Raw genomic sequence first — 15993 nt, 5'->3', positions numbered from 1 at the left:
GGAATGTGAAAAATGACACTGCTATTGAAGCAAATGCTAGTCAATATTAAAACATTTGGGTGCAAGTACACATATTTATGCATGCATAAAGCTTAGAGAATGCAAAGGAGAAAAGGAGCATTAAAAAATTGTCCTTACTGATCACAGATACATGTCATGACATCAACAGAGTCACTTCTGGCATGGATAAATGTCACTATTCAAGCAGCACAGCTCTATGTTACTGAGATGAAATGCTGATGGTGTAGCAGTAAGCAGGCTGGACATCACGTGGTTGAATTGAGAGGTTTGAATGAAAGCTGGTTCATATCTTCTCCTCATGGCCTGTGAGGTGTGTGCTCTAATTGGTAGCAACCCAAAGTACTGTCTTCCTTGTTCCTGCAAGCAAACCTGCCAGAAGCAGAGTGGGTTCTCTGCTGTGTCCAGGTTCAATTCTCCCACGGGACCAATTCTCCCATGGGACATGGACAAGGGGATGCACAAAGGCACCTTGGACACATTCCCTTGGTATGTCTGCTCCCATGGCACTGCTCAGCTTCCTTGTACTGTGGGGAAGGAGGTGCAGGATGTGGAATGAGTGGTGTTGGCCTTTGAATGCGAGCAGATCCCCAGCTCTAGTGAAGCAAGTGGCTGATGCTTGCTGATGACAGTGAGGAATGTTCCCTGGTATTTCTCAGTCATAAATCCAACTCAGGGAGGTTAGATCTGCTTCAGTTCAGCTTTTCTGATTTTTTTTCCTCCCCTTTCTTTGCTGCATGAGTGAGGAAACTTCAGTATCTTAAAAAGCTGCCATGTATGCCCAGTCTGTGTACTCAGGAGTGCTCCCCAATGCATGAGGTGTGCTCGAGGATCCCTATCAAGCTTATATCCTAACCTGGATCTTTGCGTGAAGCTTGTGTTCTGTGTGGGCCAGGAATGTGGCTCAGAGGGTAAATGCTGCAATAGTGGGGTGTGAGAAGACTTGGTGGATAAGATTGCTTAAAAGCCAGTTGTGTTTTTTGCTTTCGCAAAGCTGCTTCCAAAGTTTTCACAGCAGCTTGTTCCCCATATGGGACACAGTGTGTGAGAAGCCCAAATCCAGGGTGGTGCAGAGGCCTGATGCTCAAAGGAGTCAGTGTTTCTACTCTTCTGACACTGCATGTGTTGATAGCACTGCAGGATGTAGATACCTGTGCTTCCATGGCTGATGTGCTTTAAAGGAAAGCAATGCTTTCCTGAGCAGAAGGTGAGCAGGTGATGTTGCCCTGTATGTAGGGATGTGTGTGCTGGGGCTCCTGCCAGCATGTAGGGCACACCACAGGAGCCAACTGAAGGCTCAGGTGAACACAGCTGGTGTGTTGGCAAAGTACTGTTCCAGTCTCTCCTCTGGAAGGGTTTGTCTGTGGCTTATGAGGTTCAGAGGCTGCATCAGAAATGCATCTGCAGCGATCTGAGGGCAATCCTGTATGTGAAATCCTGGCAGTGGCTGTATCTGATCAGACAGAATGGTGTCTCCTTAATGAAGTCTGGCATCTCTGTGTCTAGGCTGGAGCTGCTGGGCTGGGCATGTTGGCCATCTTGCCCCAGATGAGTCCAGAGAGGTTTTGCTCACAGCTAAAAAAGAAAAACAAAATAAAAAATAATTACCTTAAATACATAAATTACACAATTAATTACAAAATATGGATTCTGAACAAGAAATAATGGAATGAAAACCTGCATAGAAGTTTTTAGAAGGATGCAGGCTGTCGTGCTGCTGTGTAGTGCCCAGCCATGCTCTCCTTCCTCACCTTCCAACTCCACATTCCTTCCCGTGAATCTCTCTGCTCCTTCCTGCAAATCAGGTACTCCTTCCCCCTGACAAGGGCTGGAGGAATCTGGAGCTTCTGCATTTTGCATTTTCTGTAGACAGTTTGGCAAGGGAGAGGTAAGATAGACAATACTATCTCTGCTGCCAAAAACTTCTTTCTATTTCACACCCACTCATCCACCTCTGTGCTCCTCTGCATAGTCCATCCTTCTTTGTGCCTCTGGGATCTTTGATGCCACATGCCAGGTTTATGCCAGGTTTACACTGTGCTGTTCTCTGTGCAGTCCCCTCTGACTTGTGTATGCAAAGAATCTCTGTGCAGTGAGTGTGAGGTGTCCACAGCTGCTCCTTTCTGCTGCACTCCCATCTTAACCCACCACTGCACCAGCACTGCATCCCTTTCCTGTGCAGTATAATACAGCACTGCTTTACACACCTGGAGAATAAACCTCCTCTGCTGGATTTTCCAACCCAGCCCATTCAGCAGTTGCTGGCCTTGTCTCCTTGCATATCATAGAATCAAGTCCAAGCCCACCACTAACTCATGGCCCTCAGCACCTCAGCTCCACGGCTTTGCAATAGCTCCAGGGATGGGGACTCCTCCACCTCCCTGGGCAGCCTGGAACAGTGTCTAACAACCTTCTCAGGGAACAAGTTCTTCCTTATTTCCCATCTAAACCTTCCCTGGTGTGTTTGAGCCCATTTCTTCTTGTCTTGTCATTCATTACTTGGGAGCAGAGACCAACCCTCACCTCACTCCAGGCTCCTGTCAGGGAATTGCAGAGAGTGTTTCCTCTCAGCCTTCTCTTCTCCAGACCAAACACCCCCAGCTGCCTCAGCTACTTGCCATCCGACTTGTGCTCCAGCCCCTTCCCCAGCTCTGGACACGCTCCAGCCCCTCAATTTCATTCTTACAGTGAGGGGCCCAATGACTATGAGCTGAATGCAACATTTGCTTTTAAGAGTACCCGATGCTTCCTCCCAGCTGCTGTGTGTGTAAATCTTGGCCTCCAGCTGATACAACACATGTTACTAGTGCTGTTGCCCTACCCTTCTTTCACATTGTGCTGCCTTCTTTTTCCTTGCTCTGATGTTGCAGTCCCCAGGCCCTGTCAGCCCTGTGTGGTCCAGCCAGCTGCCTGGCTCACGCTCGCCAGCATCTACAGTCCTTGGGTTGGAGCTCAAGAAGCCAAATACACTGCCAGGAACAGCTTAGGCCACCAAGCAGGAGCTGGGATCTGGTAAAATTTACATCTCGAGGACTATGGAAAGATCTCCCTGTGACTTAAAAGCTCACTTATCCATATATATTTTGGGAGAATGCAAAGGCTAGAAGGATGCTGTGTTTTCTTACACATCTCCCTTCTTCAAGCCAGCCTGAAAACTTTCAGTGGTGACAACTTCAATTGAAAAGCTTTCTCTCCTGCCATTGACTTAAAGAAGCTGGGTTTAGATTTATAGCTATCTCTGAAATCTGCTATACAGCTGGAATTTCAAATAGTGAAAGCCTAGCACTTGGTTTCAGGTGAAAATGGGTATCTCAGAACTGATGTTTGCACAGGGATAGAGGAGCTTTGTAACATGTTCAGTGTATTATTGCACAGCCCATGACCATAGCTTGGATACTTTTAAGAAAGTGGGTCAGAACTGGTCATGCACATGCTGATGATAGATTTGGAAAGATAAATTAGTCTTTTCTTCTTTGAAAACAGCCAAGTTTGGAAAAATAACACCCTACTTGGCTAGTAAAGTACTGTCAAGTTTATTATGCATTAGAGCTAACCTTCATATAGCTCTGCAGCCATACGGTTGACTCTTTGCCAGTCCTTAAAATACTTTCTATAAACTCAGGTCTTGGTCAAATTGGCTGTGTTCCCCTTTTCCTCTCTATATTTGGGTGTTGGGGGAGGGTCATTTATTTAATTTCCCGTTTCAAGGACTTGTAAGAACTGGTTTAAATAAAAAGGAAGAAGTTGAAGGAAATGGAAGTTTTCAGAGGAGCCTGGAACTGTGATAGCTTTGTGAACAGCAATGCTTGTGAGCACTTGGCAGCCTCAAGACCAGTGCTTACCAGGAAGAGCTGTTGAAACAGACCCCTAGTGTGAGCATAAAGTTTGGCTGGCTTCCAGGTCATGGAGAGCAAAGTGGTCATATATCAGAGAGCTCACGAAAGCTTTATAACAGATATTTCCTACTTGTTCCCCCTCTCGAGGGAAAGGGGAGCGTTCCCATGCAGCCTCGGAACACCATGGGGAGCAATCCTAGCCAAGGCTATAAAATCTGCTCTATCCATCACCTGTATTTGCTGTTCTGCTCCTAAAGACAGTGTGTGCAAAGCCTAGGGTGAGGATCAGCAGGATCAGTTGGCCTCTGCACCTTCAGGGCTGTTATCTTCCTTGGGTGCTGGCAGCTGCCTCCATGGCCCAAACCCCCAGCAGTGTGTCAGCAGATAAGAAGGATGGAGCATGGTTATACCTGTGACAAAATGTGGTAGGAGAAAGCAGGTCTCCACTGCTGATGTAATCTGACTGATCTCCCTGGGGCCTCCCTTCTTGTTACCCCATGAGACTGAGTATAGGGCTGTGCTGTCTTGGGGAAGGATTTGGCTATGGTGTGGATACACACAGCTGAGGTTGGTCCAGGGCTTCCTGCTATAAATGGTGATGGTGCCCCAGGAACCTATTGAGGCTCCTGCCAGGGGAGGTGCAGGTTGTGTTCCAAGTGGGCTACCCCATTGCATAGGAAGATTGAGTTGGTTTGCAGGCAGAGTTTCATACCTTGCACCTCCTGGTGCTGTGACAGCTCAGTCAGTTCTGGTTTTGGTGAGTTGTTTGGTATCTCACCAAGGTGCTAGGGCAGGAAAGAGAGGCTGTGATTATACATGAAATCTAATGACACCTGCCATATGCCCTGGCTTACAAACAGGGTATATTGCAAACAGGATCTTTATGTCTTTCCCCCATGTTCTGCTTTTAGTCTCATATTAAACACACTCCCATTGCATAGAACTGTGCAGACAACTCTCAAAGTACTTTCTGCAGTCCCTGGAGTTTCATCTAACTGTTGGCTGAAGCACAAAACCCAAGCAAGAGAGGCTGATGAGGATGCTTGGCAGAGACAACAAAACAAAGGGTGCAGCAGAAACCTGAAGCTTTTCCTCACCACAAGGCACTACCAGCTACTTTTTTGGCTGGGTTGGCCTAAGCTGCTGAGGTGGGAAGGAGCAGGTCCTGCCAGGAGAGAGCTGTGGTGACCATAGCATGTGCACTGAGATGTGCTTTGTCTCTAGTCATGCTCTTGTGTGTGTAGGAAGGGCTGTGAGGCTCAGTGGATGAAATAAAAGATGTCATGGACCATCTAAATCCTGTGAAGCAACTAAGAGGCCTTCTGAGCCATCCAGGCTGTGCTCATGTGGAGTAAGTGCAGTGAGGGTAAATTTGAAGTGCCCTTTTAAGGAGGTTCAGTAGGACCAGAGTTAACTTGCTTCTGTAAGGACCCATATTCTGCATCTCCTGCTGGCTTACTGCTTTACTTTCCCTTCCTGATGTGCTGGAGGCTGACCCTTGCTTTGCTGAGCTTTTTCTCAGCCCAGTGCTTCTGTCTTTGCGAAACTGGTCCCAGTTGAGATGCTCAGCAAGCTACTGATGCAGAAGGGAAAGGGATGGGTTGTCGGGGGCACGGCAGGACAGGGGTAACAGCAGGTGACAGCACCAGGATTGAGAGGGAGGTGTAAATGCCCATCATTGAGATGGGCACTATGAAGCTGGAGAGTGATTCCTTCCTTGCCATTGTTTGCCTCCTCGGTGTAATTACCTGGCACAGCCACACCGACCCGGCGAGTTATTGAATTGGCCTGACCTAGTTCCTCCCTCGCTGCTCAACATGCTCAACAGAAGTTGCAGCCAACAACCCCTCCCCAGCCTGTCCCAGGAGCTCAGGCCACCTTCTGCAGCCTCTGCTCCCAAAGAAACCTTCAATACCGTGAAGTTGTGAGCTCTTTGTGCTGCAGGGACCTGCTTTTGCCTTCTGGTGTCAGGACTCATCCTGGGGTCCCTGGGAAGTCACAGCAGTGCCAGGTGCAGGTACTGGCATTGCTCTCTTCACTCATGTTGGGTCCACACCCAGCTAATTGCCTCCCTCAGTTTGCACACCTTCTTGCAGACATTTGGGTCTTTCCTTTCCCTCTGTCTAATTGCACCCTTCTTTCTCTTAGCCTTTTTTAATCACCTTTCAGTAATGACGGGTAATTATATTCACTAGTGTGGCTGTCTGGAGGCTATTCAATCACAGTGTGTTTGTTTTGGGGCGTCTTTGGTTAATATAAACTTTTTAAGAGGTTGGTTTGGAGAAGCAAGAGGTGTGTCAATATCTCACTTGTCAGATCTCCACATGAAATGTTTCTGCTGTCAGTGTTTAATCTCTGGAGATTTCATGTGCTCTGAAAGAAAAGGACATCTGTTTTCATTTCCATCTCTGGCTTTAAAGAGGTAAAGATGACAGTTCCTGTGTGTTGCTTTTCTTCGTTGTTGTTAATCTGCTTTAATCTGAGTTTACAGTCTAAAGATTTGCTCAGCACAGTTAATGCTCATCTGACTATCTTCATTCTTGATCTGTGTTTCCATCAGGATTTCACACTTGTATCTCTATGGCAGTCAGTTGCAGTGTTGTTGGTGTGTCTGAAGAGGGTTCCCTGCTCTATTCCTGACAAAGCCATGTGATTTTTATCACCTTCATAAGTCTATCCAGCAGAAAGCTTGAGCTCCTATCTGAATTGGGGGCTTAATTCTACCCACGGGTAGGAGTTGCTCTTTACTTGCTGCAGAGATAGTGACCTATTTCTGCTCTATGGTAATTGCCACCTGGTTTAGACAACTGCTACAGCCTCTTATTATTCTGACGTTTGTCAGTCTGACAGAAGCCACCACCTGAAACTGTTGGATCAAATGCAGTGTTTAGATAAGCAAGTGGCATTTTGGAGAGCTACATGAGGGGCTGAATCTGTCTCATTGGTTTAAGTGATTGGTCTCTGTGCAAACTCTAGTTGAAAAATATCAGTTTCATCTCCTCCCTGGAGCTGCACTCACCAATCTGTTTAAACTTATTTACATCTAAAATGTAGAAGACTCAGATTCCATTATCTGAATTACATCCATCTACTTAACTTAATATTAATGACCTTATTCCCACTTGGGATAAATCTAGGAGAACCTTCCATCTTCATCTTCAACACATGGACAGGACAGCACTTGCTGCCCTGGCTCCCAGCTCCCCCTGTCTGCTTACTGAAGTCCTTGCTGAAATGACCCTGGCAATTGCAGGTGTTACCAGTGAATCTTCTTGCAGCCATTTCCCTCATCTATTTTTCAAACCTGACCTTGCTGTTAAAGCAATGATGGAACAGAGACCCCCATCTGCCAGCCTCAGGGGAAGTGGGTGGTTATACAACCCAAACCCTGCCTGAGCTGGGAGAGTTGCAGTAGCTACAAGACCAAGTCAAGGGCTGTCCAAACTCCTTGAGAGCCCAGGGCTGGATTATGTTACAGGAATGGCCAACTGGGGAACCAGATGGTAAATTATGTTATGTTATGATGGAAAACAATTCCAGGTTCAGAGGGAATTGTCCAAGAGACTGACACTTGTATAGCATTAGTCTATTAGACAGGCTTGGGAATCCCTGGCTTCAAATCCTCACTGCTACTTAGCTATTGTGTGATGTCAGTGCAGTCCCTTTGCCTCCCTGCATCTCTTTCCTTTGATTTTTATGGTAGAGGCTCTCTTGATTACTCTTCTGGGTTGGGTTTTTCAGTGCAGAACCTCCTTCAGAGTGGCCCCAGTCTCCAGCTGCTGTTAATTTATGTTGATATGTGATAATAATTAGGGCAGGTCCTGTTCTGAGGGTTGCAACAGATGGAGAGCTGTGGTGGCAGTCCCACGGCTGGGATGTCCTGTTGTCTCCTTTGCTCTGGTCAAAACACCGTCAATGTCCTGTTTCAGACATGTTGGTTGAGCAAGGACCTTCTTACGTGTTGTCTCCTCAATATAACCTCTAAGCAAATGGTGTTCAAAACTGAGTACACGAGCACAGCAAAACTCTCACCATGAAAGCAAAGATGGAAACCTCTTCACCTGAAGAAGAGAGTCCCCCTCCAGCCTGTTCAGTCTTCTAAAGCCTTAAATGAAGTGGTTTGTGGCATCACTTATCATTTGTGGCAATGCCATAGCAGCCTAGTAAAGTGACCAGAGTTTCTTAATACTGGTGTTTAGGAACAAGTAAATAAACATGGGAGAGCAGCCTCATAATTACTATTGCTAATTAGTTAATGGCTGTGAGGTGCTTTGAAGATGAAAAGTGAAGAGGTGCTTGGTTATTAAGTCCCAAACACTCCTGTAATGCCAGCAGCAGGTATTGCTATGGGTCAGCAGAGATTCGCTGCTGCAGCAGCTCACCTAGTGCTGCAAAGCTTTTCTTGGAGCCAGGAACAAAGAGAAAAGGGCCTTTGATGTGAGAATTGCATATGGATAGTCAAATCTCGATGAGATTTTTGTAGGCCTGAAATGTGATGAGCTGCATGTAGCTGATTCCACCTTGGGGCAGGGAGATGGTGGTGATAATGAGCTGTTAAGATCCCTTTTGGCCCTGTTTCCCCTGATTTTGGGGTCCAGGGACAGCTTTACTGAATCTAGAGCCCATCTTTCCTGCTGAGCAGAGGTTCATTGCAATGACACTTTCTCATGTCTGAGTTCCCTTCTGCCAATGCAGCAAAGTGTGGTGCTGGGATGTCCTGATCTCCTGTAATCTTTGCACTACCACAGTTGACCTCAGAGGCTGTTTGAGCAGATGCAATTTAAGCTGAATAAAGGCAGCTCAGATGTGCATGACAAAGGCTAACCAGATACAGACCTGGAAGTAACAAACTGCCTTAAAATTGCACCTATGTGAAGAGTTTCTGAGCTGCAATCCTTGCCTTTTCTCTTAAGCATCAACATGAAAGAGGAAGGATGAACTTGAAGCTTTTTTTTTGGCCTCCTAATTTGTGATGTGCCCCTCCTCTTCTTTTCATAAAGTATGCCTGGGAATGCTTTAGAGGCTACTTCTACATAGCTGTTGCCACACCTGTTGGGAAGGGGAAATTCCTCTTGGCCTGCCATTTCAGAGCAGCCTGGGGGAGCACTGCTGCTGGAATGTTTTATTGGCAAAGCTGGCAAAAAAACCCCTCCTTTCCATGAAAATGGAATTATTTGTTTGTTCACTTTTGAATTTAGTCTCGGTGGGCCAGACCTGCAGCTGTGGTAAATTAGCTCAGCTCCAGATGTGCCCTATATACTCTGAGATGTCATTTCCTTGTGTCTGTATATGATTCTGTACATCTTCCTGCTACCTTGCTTTTGGCACTATTTCAGCTTTTGGCCTGCTTTGTACCCTCATTGAGCCAATGGATCTTGGGGACAGAGAGTGTGTTGGGATCTGGGTGGCAGGAGACAGGCACTGTGTCTGCTGTCTTCATCTGTAGAAGAAAAAACTACATGTTTTCATGGGCTGGTTCCTGGGCACTGTTTTGTCCTTTATACAGTTTGCAAGATGCACTGGGGGTCCAGCTGTAAGTCCATCTTCTGTGCTCTTCCAGTGTTATAGCTAGTCCCAGTACAGAATCAAGAGCAGAGTTTTGCTTGCAAGGAACTAAATCTGTCAGATTGCACTTAAGCTTGCAAGCAGGGGAGAAAAGGGATCCTTGTGGTAGTTTTGATGTTTAGCCATTTGTGAGCTGCATGTCTAATGCTGTCAGGGCAGGAGTGGTCTCAGGTCGAGGCACAGATATCCAGCATGAGGGTCTGTGCAGACTTTCTGGAGGTTGCACTGTGACTCCAGTGTAGCTGCAAGAACTGGAGGCTGCAAGATGCAGAGGACGCTTAGTTATGCTATCCTTGTGATCAGTGGTGTTTATCTAGTACTACCATCGGAACAAAGACCTGTGCTCCAAGCTATAAAAATCCCTCTCCGGCAGCTCTGTCTCTGCTTCAGGCCGAGTCGCTTTGGCAGCGTGCGGGATCCGATCCCTGGCAGCCGAGCGCACTCGGGTGCGGGGACGCAAAGCCGCGTCCAGTAAAACGCCGTCACTGGCGAGGGAAACGGGAATGGGGAGAGAGGGCTTTGTGGGGAGGAGGACGGTGGGTCCTGTGCATGCCCAGAAGCGGCGGATGGACGGCAGGAACCCGCGTCCCCGAGCGCGGGGTGGCCCCGCGGCGGGAGGAGGGGGACGGCCCCGGGGCGGGCCCGGCTGACGTTCTGCTCTCTCCTGCTACAGGGGCAGATTGAGGTGGAGAGTGAGACCGTCTTCAAGTTGGCAGCTCTGATTTTGCAGGTAAGCGCCTTTTCCTCCCGCGTTGGCTCGGCCGGGACCCATAACTTGGGCTTCCTTCAGTTCTGCTGCCTTTCGGGGCTTTTCTTCCTCACTCTGTGTAGATAAAACCTCGCAGAACTGTGTGTAGTCTCTGCGGCTGGGGGGGGAGGGACAGCTGAAGAATTTAGGAGTTTTCTCACATGCAAGTGAAAAAGACTATTTGAGGAATTTTAAATGGAAAGCAGGAAGGAAAGAGGAAAAACTCATCAAGGCAAGACATTTATTTGGGCAGGTTTCCAGCTAATTTATGGCTTATTCTAATTTAAATATGTTCAAGAGTTCTAGGAAGAAAACAGTATAACACTGTAGCTAAATCTGCTAGATTATGCCAGTGGATCTTTCTTTCAGAGCTTGTGTTCTTGATACCTCTGTTATGTTTAAATAGACTATGTCAGTTTTCCGTCTCTTTAATCAAGTTTTGTTGCACACAAACTCTAGTCAGTTGCCACTATGAAACGAAATTCTGTCTTTAGAATGTTGGAGCTTTTCACTGTTGCATTGTCAGTGACACAGTGCAAAGCTGCAGTGGCTTGGTCTGCTCAAACCGTTGTTTTCATCTTGAGTGAGCACAGTTCCTACTGCTGAGCTTGCCTGTAAAGCCAACCTCTAATTGGATGTGCTTGGCCAGGGAGAGAATTGTATTTCACATCTCAAGCAGTAAAAGTGACATTTGATTTGCAGTGTGAAATTCGTCCTCATTTTGGAAGTGGTTTTATTTGTGGTGTAGGTGGATAATCTATAGCTGGAAGTGTAAAGGGCCAAAAGTTTTGTTCTTGGGTACAAGCAGACAGTCTCCATGCTTTGCATTAAGTGCAACTGGGGTCAGGATCTGGCCACAGAGCTGTGGGAGGGGGGGAAGTGAACAATGCTGGGAAAATCGAGGGCTTTTGAAGAGATCATGTTTTAATTCTGTCACTGTTTTTCAATTGTAGGAAGCTAAAGGGGACTATTCCAGGTAATAACATTTTCCTTTTTAATACTAGTGTACTTGATGGATGTGTTTTTCTGTGTTGGCATTGTATTGCAAACAATCAAAAACAGGGATAAAGTCCAGCCACTGCTTATGGCTGGAGTCTGGAGGGTGAGTAGCGAGTGCCTTTTGTGAGGAGGCTCCAGCTCAAAACCATTTTGCAAGACACCCTCCTTTGCTTCCCTCCCTAAATGAGGGTGCCAAAGCAGGATGGGGAGAAAATTCCCACTCTTTCTTCTTCTCAAGCCAGTGCTTTGCACTGTAGCTTGTGTCCATGCAGGTGCCCTTGCCCGCAGCACTGCGTGGCCGTGGCAGCTGCCCACACCAGGGATCAATGAGCTGCTTTCTTCGGCAGCTGCCCTCTGGGGCCTCTCCCCACACTTGACCCAACAGTTGTGTGGTAGCTGGTGGGTGACTCGGTTGCTGGGCTTTAGCTGTCTAAAGCTGCATCATCAGACTGGGCTTGCCCTTGGAGATGGCTTTTTGCCATGCAGTGGTTATGAGAAGTGGCCATGGGGGTCTGTGGGGAGGACATGGACTCGTACACAGACCTGTTAGAGCCAAGGAAAAGACCTTCAATTAGAAACAGCTCACTAAGCAAATAGAAATTCAGAAGGTTGGCTTTGGTCACGTTAATATTTTACTACTTGCTGAGTTTCCATGTGGGAAGAGAGGTGTGTTTATTCTTTAGCCACAATGGCCTCCAAGAACCACACTTTGAAAATGCTCAGTACAGAGCTATTTGCTCTGCGCGTGGAGCAAGTCGCATCTGACTGCCAAAGCTTGCAGCAGTGACATACTCTGCTTTTTCTTCAGTGCACAGTTGTCAAGTAAGTGCTAGTGCTGCTGCCAAAGACCCCTTCTTCTCTGAATACCAGTTCTTTCTCCACTGAAGGATATGCTCTGTGAAGTCCATCACAACCTCCTTCTCCCTTTAGTTGAGCAGGGAGGAAAAATGTGCTTGCGAATAAAATCAACTGGATAGGCTGGCTATACAGTTTCTGTTCCTCTTGGTGCTGTAGACCTGCTTTGTGATCCACAATGTTTAGCTTTATAGCCACAGTGTGCTGCATTATTCTCTAGAAAGACTGCTCATCTTGCCTGATCTCATGGGAACACCCTAAGATGCCCTAAGCTTAACTCAGTTTAGGCACAGATAACCAGGGAGCCACTGTTCGCTTGACAAGAAGTAACTTATTAAGCTGTAGCAACTGGTGGCGTGTGCTCTCAGTTCTCAAGGAAAGGGATTAAGGTTAAAGGTTACAAACTACCTTTGTGGTGAAAACCCCCCCTTATGTGGTTTAAACTGAGCACTGACTCCTTATCATTTGCCATAAATAGGTTTTTAAGTATTGCTTCACACACTGCATCTGTGGTTGTTTTCCATGCCTCTGCAGACACGTGGCAAGGAGTGGATTGCCTGTGGTTACCTTGAAAGTATGTAAAGAAAATTGGAGGGAAGAATATTGTGCTACAAAAGTGATTTCCACGTGCAGCTCTTCTCCTAACAGTTGCATGAAAATAGCTGCAGCAATTGTTTCCCCTGTTAAGAAAAACATATGTTCTGCCTCCATGGCAAATGAGCACAGCCAGCTGTCCCAGGAACCACGAGCACACCAGAAGTGGAGGAATTTCATTTTACATATCACAAGTGGTCATTTGGACTACTGCTGATAACACACTAGCTTCATTACCAGCCTCTCTGAACAAAGATACTGCAGGGCTGGTCTCCCTTGCTGTGACGCAAAGGCTACGTCATCCTTGTGCAATGTGGCAGCCTCCTCTTGCAGTGCCTTGGTTTTGACATGGTCAGTGTTTGCTGTCATTTGGCAATGCCACTCTGAATCACTTTGTGGGATGTGGCTGTTGCACCATTCCTGCATCCGTGAGAACACAGGAGTTAACATTTTTATGGAGGATTAGTGCTGAGTGAACGCGAGGCAATGCAGGAACTGCCTGCAGTCCCACAGATGAGCTTGCTGGAATGGGGGGGAAAAAAATGGGCCAGTCCAGACAAGGTTGGTGATTTCTGCCTGGCTGTTTTTTCATGGAGCCATCCCACAGTAGGGTCACTGTGCATCACTCCTGCTGACTTCAGCTGGGAACAGCAGATCCGTAACAGGGTCTGAATCGTTCAGACTCCCGTGGCTCTGCAGTAACCCCTTTCCCAATCCACTGCTCAGATAACGTCTCGATGGCAGAGTGCAGCAATCTCCCCAGAAACAGCCTCCTTTACCCCGTGCTGAGTGGGTGAGCGCATTCTTTTGAAATCTGTTTATTTTCAGTGAGTAAACCTGACATGTGGGGGCTTGGAGAAAGTAAAAACTTGTGATTTCTCCACCACAAAGGTCACTCCCAAAGTACTTTGTAGTCTGGTAACTCTGACAGCGTGAAAGTATTAGGGTCTTTGGGACCTTGCAGGTGGTTTGCAATGGGACCCTAGGGCGCTGGGCTGTTGGGACAAGGGTATGCACCTTATCATTTGGAGAGAGGCTTTATGCAAGATAAACGACCTGAGTCCCACTTTGGCTTTTAAGACATCTTGATAAAACTTAAGTGCGTGCTTCAACATTGCACACAGAGCATGTCTATTGCATATGTGCCTGCTTTGGAGGTTCCTTGAAGGCAGTGTGAAGCAACTGTGGCCTGCAGGAGGAATGAGTAACGGGGATGACAGCGGACCACGATCTCTGTAGCTCACCACACACCCAGTTCCTTTTCCTGTTTACCAAACTGGTGATCCCAGCTAAGATAATTCCCCCCTGCATGTGATGAGGACCATGTTGAAGGGATGCTCAGTGAGCTGTTCCTCTCCCCCGATGCAAGACAGTGTCAGGGTTGCCGTGGGCAGAGCGGTTCCTTCCCAGAGTCCTGCAGCTCCGATGCTCCCAGCAAGTAGGGGATGTGATCCCTGTGTCTCTGTCTTCCTGTGTGACAACAGGGCAGGTTTTACTCAAGAGGAAGGATGTAACACTTCACTCATGTTCACTTTTCATAGCTTTTCCATGGCTTCTAGTTGACTGCTACTTTATTTAAGCTGAATTCTCATCCGTTTTCCTCCAGGTCCTGCAATAAGAATCCTTAGCAAAATATGAGCTACTGATAGTAGTTATGAAACTCTGCATTAGTTAATTGCACTCCTCCATTCTCATCTTTTCAAATGAAACAGAAAAAGCTGTAAACCTGGTTATACAAAATCTTGGGTTTTGACTCTGTGCAAGAGTCTTGAAAAGAGAACTCGATTCAAGTTGCAGCTTCTGGCATGGCTCAGTCTGGGGGGAAAAGAAGTCCATGTTCTGTTATTTTAGGAAATTTATTTGAATTTTCTTTAAATTCTAAAGAAAACTAATGTCAGGCAAGCAAAAAGAGAGATCAGGCTGGTAATTATTCATTGTGTAAATAGACAACACAAGGTCTTGTTCTTGGTAAAAGAATGATTTACAGATTATGCATCTGCCCTCAAAAATGCTTTATTATAGTAGATGGCATTATTTTTCCTTGTGGCTTGATGATAGTTTATAACTGAGGTATCCTAAATGCTGCCCTTCTAGCATGGGATAAAATGTTTCTTAAACTCAGATTGGCTACAGGGACAATATAAGGAAAGCAACTTCCTAACAAAAGTTTATTTTCTGACTGATAATCTTGGATTGTATTTTCCCCAGTAACATTTCCAGGATTGAAAGCCAGCCATGCTCCCTGAAAGTTAATTAAATAGCTGGAGGAGGGCTTCCATTTTCTTTAAATAGCTGACTCATTCGATTTTGCTTCTGGCCTGTGGGCTGCAAAGATAACTTCCCGCCTGGTATAACATAACACAGACAAAATAATGAATTCCTGATAGCTGACATGTGCAAGGCACCGGGGTTTATCATTACATGGGTGATAAATGCAGCTTACAAAAGGAAAAGGTTTGTGTGAAGGATACCCTTGCATAATGACTGTAGAGTAATTGGTTCAGAAACTCCCAAATTTCCGAGCTTTACTGAGGAAAAATTGAAGTGCTTGGTCTAGGTGCAGGAAACTGGTATTAATAACTTATCCTAATTCAGAGTAAGTGCTCACTATTAGATTTTTGAGTAGCATTGGGGTGGGAAGATGACTATTTTGACAGACAAATTGGAAAACTTGGTAAAAAAGAATGTGCAAACAATAATGTAGGTAGCACTAGAAAATAGTTGCTTGGAAGACATGAATAATTGTCTGATAGCAAAGCACCTGTTGGCTGCCCTGCTTACCCCATGATTAGTGTAGCTTCAGAAACAGGACACACCTGAGATTTGTTGGAGGCAGCTTGTCCAGCCTGTTTTTGGAAATCTCACCAGGTGTGGCCATGTCCAAGACTGAGGTGAGAGCAGATATATGAATTTGGACAGACTCTCACAGTTATTCCTCCTTGCCTCTCCCAGGTTTGCCTCCCAGAGGTGTCTCAGTGGGCTCAAGGTGGGTCTATGTGTGGCATGCATGGAGCTTCCCTCCTGTGTGCCAGCCACTCACAGGCACTCAGGCTGTGGGGCCAGGCTAGAGCTTGCCTAAAGAAAGCCCTGCAATGAGTACATTTTGAGTGTCCCCAGCACTAACATTTTTGCTTCCCTGGGCTGCCCTTTTATGGGGGGGATCTGTTGTGAACCATCCACTCACTGGAAGCTCTTTTGCAGGGCCATTGGGGTGGGGATGAATTACAAGGGGACACTGTAGCAGTCTAATGGCAAGGCCAAAGACCTGAGCACAATCTGGGTGTCTCTTTGAGCCACTGAGGCTTTCCTTCCACGTTTATCAGCGAGTGATACAAAAGAGACGGTGAGTCACGGTAGGACTCGGTGTCAGGGCCGTCC

The 15993-nt window shown here is 46.6% G+C and overlaps 1 protein-coding gene across 3 annotated transcripts in view; it reads left to right on the top strand.

Moving 5' to 3' along the window:
• FRMD4B (FERM domain containing 4B) overlaps positions 1–15993 on the top strand; it is a 127149-nt gene that overhangs the window by 73178 nt on the left and 37978 nt on the right. For all 3 annotated transcript variants that reach the window (XM_062008400.1, XM_062008399.1, XM_062008401.1), the window contains 2 exons: positions 10093–10149; positions 11121–11143. In XM_062008400.1, the coding sequence (XP_061864384.1) occupies positions 10093–10149; positions 11121–11143 (80 nt within the window). The remainder of the gene's footprint in view (positions 1–10092; positions 10150–11120; positions 11144–15993) is intronic.

The sequence above is a fragment of the Colius striatus genome, chromosome 15, assembly GCF_028858725.1.
Source record: "Colius striatus isolate bColStr4 chromosome 15, bColStr4.1.hap1, whole genome shotgun sequence".
NCBI lineage: Eukaryota > Metazoa > Chordata > Aves > Coliiformes > Coliidae > Colius > Colius striatus.
Note: the sequence above shows the minus strand (reverse complement) of the source record. Positions and strands in the feature narration are given on the sequence as shown.